Source organism: Sander vitreus, chromosome 2 (assembly GCF_031162955.1).
Source record: "Sander vitreus isolate 19-12246 chromosome 2, sanVit1, whole genome shotgun sequence".
Lineage (NCBI taxonomy): Eukaryota > Metazoa > Chordata > Actinopteri > Perciformes > Percidae > Sander > Sander vitreus.
The window spans coordinates 140,001-150,000 of record NC_135856.1 but is presented as its reverse complement, the minus strand read 5'-3'; the positions used below and the strand labels follow the sequence as shown (position 1 = coordinate 150,000).

The 10,000-nt window shown below is 44.9% G+C and overlaps 1 protein-coding gene across 1 annotated transcript in view; it reads right to left on the bottom strand.

Annotated features, from left to right (window-relative positions):
* LOC144531412 (calpain-1 catalytic subunit-like) overlaps positions 1-5,791 on the bottom strand; it is a 21,567-nt gene extending 15,776 nt beyond the window's left edge. Inside the window, exons 1-5 of the mRNA XM_078271526.1 lie at positions 5,721-5,791; positions 4,587-4,827; positions 4,387-4,456; positions 438-556; positions 112-245 (exon numbers count right to left, since the gene is read on the bottom strand). Coding sequence (XP_078127652.1) covers positions 112-245; positions 438-556; positions 4,387-4,456; positions 4,587-4,826 — 563 coding nt within the window. The 5' untranslated portion in view covers position 4,827; positions 5,721-5,791. The remainder of the gene's footprint in view (positions 1-111; positions 246-437; positions 557-4,386; positions 4,457-4,586; positions 4,828-5,720) is intronic.
* Between the last annotated feature and the right edge of the window lie 4,209 nt (positions 5,792-10,000).

Here is a 10,000-nt window from a genome sequence, read left to right as displayed (position 1 = left end):
GGGTTAGTGAACAGAAGGTTGTGGGGTTGAATCCCTGGCTGGTCTTACTTGGCGTAAGGGTTAGGGTTAGTGAACAGAAGGTTGTGGGGTTGAATCCCTGGCTGGTCTTACTTGGCGTAGGCTTTCTCCAGCAGAGCGCTCCAGAACTCCCTCCCCTCGGCCGAGTGGACGAACAGCAACTCTCCATCTTTAACCGGCAGGCGGTCGTCAATCACCACGTCCACCCACTCCCCAAACTGCCAGAACTACAGACAGACAGACAGACAGACATCAATGTATCAGAAAATCTTGCACAGAGTGAAAGTGAGTCAATCACAAACATATCAATATAAATTAATTTAAAGTCACTGCTGTCTGTAAACCGTCTTTGTGTTTGTTTTTAAAGACAGAAACATAAACTCCTGACTTGAACGCATCACGAGCAGGTGGCGTCTCACCTGGAAGTGGAAGATGCCGGCATATCCGTGGCTGAAGTTCTGACCGTGAGGAACGACGCGATGCAGCAGATGTTCGTTCAGAGTCAGAGAACCGATGGCAGCGAGCAGCCAGCAGTCTCCTGGAAAACATCCACAAACATCCAGAGTTAATACAGAAGTGTACTGTCAGGGCCCGCCCTCATACTCTGCTTCTGACTGGCTAGTAGTCCTTACCTAGGTACTATCAGGGTACGCCCTCATACTCTGCTTCTGACTGGCTAGTAGTCCTTACCTAGGTACTATCAGGGTACGCCCTCATACTCTGCTTCTGACTGGCTAGTAGTCCTTACCTAGGTACTGTCAGGACACGCCCGCATACTCTGCTTCTGACTGGCTAGTAGTCCTTACCTAGGTACTATCAGGGTACGCCCTCATACTCTGCTTCTGACTGGCTAGTAGTCCTTACCTAGGTACTATCAGGGTACGCCCTCATACTCTGCTTCTGACTGGCTAGTAGTCCTTACCTAGGTACTGTCAGGACACGCCCGCATACTCTGCTTCTGACTGGCTAGTAGTCCTTACCTAGCTACTGTCAGGGCACGCCCTCATACTCTGGTTCTGACTGGCTAGTAGTCCTTACCTAGCTACTGTCAGGGCCCCTCATACTCTGCTTCTGACTGGCTAGTAGTCTTTACCTAGGTACTGTCAGGGCACGCCCTCATACTCTGCTTCTGACTGGCTAGTAGTCCTTACCTAGGTACTGTCAGGGCACGCCCTCATACTCTGCTTCTGACTGGCTAGTAGTCCTTACCTAGGTACTGTCAGGGCACGCCCTCATACTCTGCTTCTGACTGGCTAGTAGTCCTTACCTAGGTACTGTCAGGGCACGCCCTCATACTCTGCTTCTGACTGGCTAGTAGTCCTTACCTAGGTACTGTCAGGGCACGCCCTCATACTCTGCTTCTGACTGGCTAGTAGTCCTTACCTAGGTACTGTCAGGGCACGCCCTCATACTCTGCTTCTGACTGGCTAGTAGTCCTTACCTAGCTACTGTCAGGGCCCGCCCTCATACTCTGCTTCTGACTGGCTAGTAGTCCTTACCTAGCTACTGTCAGGGTCCGTCCTCATACTCTGCTTCTGACTGGCTAGTAGTCCTTACCTAGGTACTGTCAGGACACGCCCTCATACTCTGCTTCTGACTGGCTAGTAGTCTTTACCTAGCTGCTGTCAGGACACGCCCTCATACTCTGCTTCTGACTGGCTAGTAGTCCTTACCTAGGTACTGTCAGGGTCCGCCCTCATACTCTGCTTCTGACTGGCTAGTAGTCCTTACCTAGGTACTGTCAGGGCACGCCCTCATACTCTGCTTCTGACTGGCTAGTAGTCCTTACCTAGGTACTGTCACGGTCCGCACTCATACTCTGCTTCTGACTGGCTAGTAGTCCTTACCTAGGTACTGTCAGGGCCCGCCCTCATACTCTGCTTCTGACTGGCTAGTAGTCCTTACCTAGGTACTGTCAGGGCCCGCCCTCATACTCTGCTTCTGACTGGCTAGGAGTCCTTACCTAGGTACTGCACATGTGCGACTCCCAACAAAGATGGAACAGAAGTGTGATGCCTCACTCTGTAGCTAAAACAGAGAGCTCAACACACAGGGAGAAAAGAGGAGCTGCAGGAATGTGCAGTACAACAAAAAGTCAGCCGATTTTGCCAGGGCTTCAGCCCCGAATGTTTTGAGTATAGCCCTGAATGTATTTTGAAAAGTTGACTGACAAATATGAAACAACAGCCTATGTAAACGTGCCTGATCGCCTGGCCATTCATACCGGACGCTTATTTCTCCGTGCCTGCTCTCTCTCGCTCTGTCTCTCTCTCTGATAAAAAGAGACAGGATGAGTGGGGAAAACTGTGGTAATTGTAGCCTATATGTGGCTCTGTGTGTGTGTGTGTGTGTGTGTGTGTCGGTCTCTCCCTCTGTGTGCCTGATCGCGTGTCTCGCTGTGAGAAATCAAGACTACCAAAATCACCATGAACCTGCAGTGAGACCTCGCCTACTCAACATGGGTAGGAGAGACTACAAGACCGCCGCCGCGGTACCGACTCATCGAAGATCCAGCAGATCAGATAAGCAAAGCCCATGATGTGTTGTTGCCATAGTGACTGCAAGCAACGGTGATTAGACGGTGTTGAAAACGCAACTTTTCATGCTGAAGCCAAGAAGCCTCTACCATCAGGCTACAATCAAGTTAAAGTGGTGTGAGAAGTGGTCCAACTTGGAAATTGCAACTATAAGGACCCAGCTCTATTAACCGTGCATTACAGAGCTTAGCCTACATGTTCTGGGGATGAATGTAATGTGCTGGTGTTTCTGGTTGGTACATGCTACAAGGTGGAAAGGGGAATCGAACTCCATAAGGGAGGGAACATGTTTTGTTAAGGTTTTATAAGGTGAAAGAAAAGGACAACATCAGTTAACGACTCCTCCAAACCTCAGAGAACACAGATGGGATGAGATATGTTTTCAATGTGCACAAAGTTTTGGACATTAGCAGAACTCTTGCTCAAACATCTGAAATATTACAGTCCAGGGGTTTATTAATTCATTAAAATGAATTAATGTATCTTTGAGGTGAATAATTGTCATATGCACATTTAAGGAGGTTACTTCCTCAACAAAAGAGGAGGGAGGAGTAAATGATGCTACATGTGTGGTGACTCAGATAGAATTAGAAAGTCCATCTACAGGAGAAGAAATAGATGAAAGCAATACAGAATGCCTGTTACTGCTAAATATTCCATTATGGTTTTATATTTTGAATGTAGCTGTGTGTTCCTGTGTGTAGCTGTGTGTTCGCTACACATAGCTACACACAGCTACACAGGAACACACAGCTACACACAGCTGTCCCCTATGTTTCTCTTTACATAAAGATATTTCCAGCATAAACTCATTCAGAAAAAGGTAGAAATAGATGCATACTAATTCACCTGAATGCAGGAAATGAAGTGTTTAATGTTTAAAATTTTCTGCAGGAGGACCCCCAGACCCCCCCCCCCCCTCCATCATACGCCATCACACAGATCAGGAAACAAACCTTGTCCTTTGGGTTTCCATGTCAGTTATGATTAGGCCACATGTTGGTACCATCTACAAACTGGAAGCTAAAATAAACATACACTGGCCATTAACAAGCTGGGCATTCACTTTATTTAAATGGGTCCGGGCTAAGCCCTGAACCTCCTCAAGTCCTAGAAACGCCCCTATGCAGTACAACAAATATATGGTGTTTTCTGAAAATTAAACCACATAAACCTATTCTGACATAACCCCTAAATACAATTATGAACCTGAAAATGAGCATAATATGAGCACTTTAATGCTTACACTTTATCTGCTTGGTGGAGATAAACATCAGACGGCCTGATTGGACGAGCAGATGTTTGGGAATGTTTTCAGGAAACGTTTGTTAATGTCTCCTCCCTAATGTCTCCAGTATCCTGAACAGACAGAGATGCTAAGCTAACAACAACAACAACAGCATTAAGCTGCTAATGTTTCCTGCTGACGGAGCTTCAGACCGTTCTCAGATCAATAACCGATCGTTATGGTCTGAGTGCTGCCTTCAGGCGCTGTGGGAAGATCCTGTTATGCATTGTCAGCAAATGCAACTTGGAACAGTGGCATCGTATGTAAAACACGGGAAACCCGTCAGGAAATAGAAAGAAAACAAGTAAAGAGATGTTCTAAACATTATGAATAATATATTATTTAAGGATTCACCTAGCGCTGCCTGACAGATGTCTCTTCCTGCCTGTCTGTCTGTCTGTCTGTCTGTCTGTCTGTCTACCTCTCTGTCTGCCTGTGTCCGTCTGTCTGACCTGTCTGTCTGTATGTCTGCCTCTCTGTCTGTCTGTCTGCCTCTCTGCCTGTCTGTCTGTGGTACGTTCAGGGACAGTCAGTATAACTCACCCAGCGCTCCCTGACAGATGTCAGTCCTGGTGGCTCCGCCCACAATAAATTCAGGGTTCTCTGTCAGCTCCTGAAACAGCCAATCAGAGACACCCGTCTGTGTTACATCACATTCCTTTAAAACACTCCGTTATAAAACTAGCATCCTGTCTCTCTGCGTCTCTCCATGTCACGTTTAGTTTCCAGAGTTTGGTTCTCACCGTGGGTCTCTTCCACTCCACGCCTCTGGTTTTGGCGGTGAACGGCGCGAGTTCCTTGAAGCCCAGAGCGGCGGGTTCTGCGGGGAACGCCGGGTCCTGGAACAGGGATCCGGTCTGCAGACACTCATCCTTCAGGGCCTGGAAGTCCTGGTTCAGGTAGAGTACGGCCTGCTGCACCGAGCCCAGACCCTCGGCCCGCTGCCGGTCCTTCTTGATCCGCCCGGACACGCCGCTAAACATCCTGACACACGCACACGTCACGCACACGTCATGTCACGCACACGTCACGCACACAACACGCACACGTCACGCACACGTCACGCACGGAAACATCACGGAAACATCACGCACACATCACGCACACGTCACGCACACATCACGCACACGTCACGTCACGCACGGAAACATCACGGAAACATCACGCACACATCACGCACACGTCACGCACACGTCACAGAAACATCATGGAAATGTCACGCACACGTCACGCACACATCACGGAAACATCACGGAAACGTCACGCATACATCACGCACACGTCACGCACACATCACAGAAACATCACGGAAACGTCACGCATACGTCACGCACACATCACGGAAACATCACGCACACGTCACGCACACATCACGGAAACATCACGGGCGTCGCATCGCCACGCACATCACGGAAACATCACGGAAACGTCACGCATACGTCACGCACACATCACGGAAACATCACGCACACGTCACGCACACGTCACAGAAACATCATGGAAATGTCACGCACAAGTCACACACACGTCACGCACACGTCACAGAAACGTCACAGAAACGTCACACAGCTCATATTTGAGGGGTTAAGAGATTTGCTACAGAGGCAGATTGACTATATAAATAAAATGCATTATTAATATTATTATTATTTCCTAAATATAAGACTCACAGGAAAATGCATAAAAGGACTCATCCAGTCCCCCTGTTAGTTTATCTGTTTATAACATGTTTATAACATGTTTATAACATGTTTAATCCAATAACAAAAGAGCATAAAGACAAACAACCAAACAGGGAACATGTAAGACACACATAATGTGTAAACTGAATGACTGTTGGCCAGACAGACCAATAAGAAACATGCAGAGGTTTGTACCTGGATCTCCGTCCAATGGGCTCGTAGGAAGCTGACAGGAAACAGCTGTTTTGGGACTGATTGGTGGGATTGCTGTGGAGGAAGTACACACAGAGATACACTGGTAAGAGCTAACGAGGGTTACAGGGCCGGCCCGGGGTACACAGTATATATTATATGTATAATTATAGGCAGGATAGGCAAATGCAAGAGGCGCCGGCAGCCCAAATTATTAAAGAAAAGACACGGAAACTAAGAAAAGAACATCAAGAATTATTAAGCGGCATTAATGTCTAAAAAGGTGACAATAAACGCCAGAAAAAGCAGCAATAACTGCCGGAAATCTTTTCTTAATATTGTACAAGGACACACACAGACACACACACACAGATTCCACCAGAACCAGTTCCTTCCTGAGACTACTTTACTCTACTTTACTTTACTCTGAAAACGAGTCTTTCTAAAAACTCCGGCCAGAGTGGAGATTTTGGAAAACTTTGTTTGCACGTTTGCTGGAAACTGAGACAAACGGAGGTTTAGGCAGCCGAGGAGGAGAAGAGAGAGGAAGTGATTGGTTGCTGTTGTTGCTATTTTGGGGATTCTGATTGGCTAACGTGGGCTTGAGCTTCTCGTTACACCGCCACCTACAGGTCTGACATGCTCTTGACGGTATATATACACGGTCGGGGAACATGTAAACAAACACTTTTGTGAAAACTGACAGCTGTGCACGATGTTATTTTTGAGAACGGAGAGGTTGAAATGTCCGTTTATGAAAATAGCGGCCACGTGTAAACGTAGCATCAGTCATAGCTCAGTCCTCGACGCAGCAGCTGCGGCCCTTTGCTGCATAACATTCCCCCTCGCTCTTCCCTTTCATGTCTAAGCTGTCCTGTCACAAATAAAGGCCTAAAATGCCAAAAATATTATCTTAAAAAAAAAAAAACCCGTCGATGCATCCAGAGCTTAGCCCCGCCCACGGCCTTTGTGATTGGTTTAAAGAAACATAAACAACCCAGAGAGGTTTCAACGTCCGCATTAATGTATGAATATTTCAGCATCTTTACAGTAAGAGACACATTGTTCCAGGAAGTCTCAGAGTAACTTCCTCTCACAGACTAAATAAATAATTAGATTATCTGTCCAATCAGCTGCTCTGAAAGCTCTCTGGGTCAGCACTGGAATGTAACTAAGTACATCTACTCCAGTACTGTACTTCAGTCAACATTTTGAGGTACTTGTACTTTACTTGAGTCTTTTCTTTTTCTTTTCATGCCACTTTCTACTTCTACTCCACCACATTCATCTGTTCCAGCTTTAGTTACTAGTTACTTTAGTTACTCCGCCACATTCATCTGTTCCAGCTTTAGTTACTAGTTACTTTAGTTACTCCACCACATTCATCTGTTCCAGCTTTAGTTACTAGTTACTTTAGTTACTCCGCTACATTCATCTGTTCCAGCTTTAGTTACTAGTTACTTTAGTTACTCCACTACATTCATCTGTTACAGCTTTAGTTACTAGTTACTTTAGTTACTCCTCTACATTCATCTGTTCCAGCTTTAGTTACTAGTTACTTTAGTTACTCCGCTACATTCATCTGTTCCAGCTTTAGTTACTAGTTACTTTAGTTACTCCTCTACATTCATCTGTTCCAGCTTTAGTTACTAGTTACTTTAGTTACTCCGCTCCATTCATCTGTTCCAGCTTTAGTTACTAGTTACTTTAGTTACTAGTTACTTTATACATTAAGATTCCTGCTCACTAAACACATGTAGTTTATAAATCTGATGCTTGCTGAGAAGGTACCGTGCACTAGGGATCGACCCATATGGATTCTTTTCGTGCCGATACCGATGTTTTTCCATCAGCCTTAGCCGATGACCGGTACGGGCTGCTGATTTTCAGGAGCTGATATTTGGAGCCGATACTGCTTTCACTCCCTCAATTTACATCATAACAATGTAAACCCTGCCACGCTGGATTTGTTTTGGGAATCTGCTCTGCCATTTCTTTAAAAATAATAACCAAAAACACAGATCAGTGTCACTTCTGCAATCATCTTACATTCATATCACCCAGATGATGTGTGCAACGTGCATCATATGGATGGGTGCACTGCATATGGTTAACTGTGCAAAGGTCAACATCTACAACACAGCCTTGATGATGCATTGCTTGCTGACATATTATGAGACAGATATAATCAGATCGTCACAAAATGTCCTTTGTCAACACATTTAAATAATTTAACAAAACAATAAACCTGAAAAGTAGCCATTGAAATAAAGTGCTTGATGTGTAATGTAAGACTGCCATGGTGCTGAAAGCCTGCCAGGCTTCCAGCACCAGCACTCTGCTAGTGGGGGAGGGGCAGTACATGGTCTGCACGTGAAAGATAGCCTACTTCACGGCTTTATTATTGAGTTGATAGGCGTGTGTGTTTGTGTCTGCTGTCTGAAATGCAAAAACATTTTGACTACTTTTTTTTGTAAAGGGCGTGCGCCCGTGAGCACCCACGGAGGAAAACAAATCGGCGCCTATGTTGCTGGGTCTCCCGAATGGAACGGTCCGGACTAGGGGTGGAACGGGGGATGATAAGGATTGCCCTTACTCTGCAAGTCACTGTGACTCCAGCAAACTGAAGTTGATCCAGTCATACCTGAGGTCAACCATGTCCCAGGGACGGATCACTGGCCTCGCCGTCATCAGTATCAATCACCCAATAGGGGAGCAGGTTTCATACGATGACATCATTGATGATTTTACATCAAGGAAGGCCAGAAAGGTCAGGTTTTAGTTTTAGTTTGTGTTTTCTGTTCTTAGTGCAATATGTAATAATTAGATTCTCTTTAGTGTGTTTTCACATTTGTGTGATGAAGGATTTGTGCTATTTAGAATATTTATTCTATATTGTATTTGTATATAATTCTTCATATTTTATATTATTGTTGCTCTCTGCTCTTTTTAAATTTTTTATATATCTGATTGGATATAGTCTTTGCACATATATATATATATAACAACATAAGTGAAAGAGAAAATTATATTTCTCAATTGCACAAATCCTTCATTAGAACATTTGAAAAACACACTTAAGAGAATCCAGTTACTTAACTATTGTAATTACGACAGGAAACACTTTTTAAGGTGAACAATCTCCACCTCACATTTTCAAACGACAATGAACACAATTCTGTACAAAATATGACGGTATAGGTTATCAGAACTTAAAATAAATATACACTATCATATAGTAATTCTGCAAAATTGGGTGTTTTTTTGGGGGGGGGTCACGCCCGGGGGTGTAATTCAATGTAAAACCGCCACTGGGTTTACTAGAAGCGTAGTCATGTTTACTGTAGTTTATGGTTTTTGCAATAAAATAAATGACATTTTCCTGCAAACTGCGGAGCTAAACGAACACTGAATGATGCGGTGTTTTGGTCCGTGTGTGACGCAGCGGGAGGACTTCTCTGATTGGTCAATAAACAGGAAACAGTTTCTGCTAAATCAGCATGAAATCAGTGAAAACAACTGATCAGAGCGCACACACACACACACACACACACACACACACACACACACACACACACACACAATAACTTTGTCAAACCAATCAAAATGAAACCATGTATTGGTGAAAGGTTTTGGGATGTAGAGTCCTGAATAGTTTGTTGTTTTGCAGGTTTTCTGTTACAGACTCTACTTGTGAATGTGTGAATGTGTGAATGTGACCGTTAGACCCCGTTACAGTTTAAATAACCGTTGACACGTTTTAGCGCGCTGTTGTTCCAGTTTAAAGAAACACTCACCGGCGGGCGGGTCGGTGCTCCGGGGCTCAGACTGGGTCCGCTCCGGTTCTGGATGCAGTAGTAGTACTGAGAGAGTAGTAGTACTGGGAGCAGTGGTGATGTTGTGGAGAATCTTGTTTGGATGCTGCAGAAGCGAACCCCGCCCGGGCCGGCGGAAGGGGCGGGGCTACATCATCAGCATCTAAACAAGAGTTTTTCTTTTCTTGCTTTTTTCTATTATTTGGTTTGATGAGTTTGTACTCTCTATTATCACCTGATCCTCTATAACACTGTGAAGACTTCTGAGCCATATTGTTGTTTATGAATGATGTTTATGGGAGAGAAACAGCGCCCCTCTGGATTCTAACGGCATGCTGTGGTCAGAGACGGTACTGCACCCTGTTACTAAAATAATACAATACTGATTCAAATATAAGAATCAATCTCTAAACTCTGATCTAGCTGGAGCTCAGGTATACCAACATTAGATATAGTAATCATGTTAAT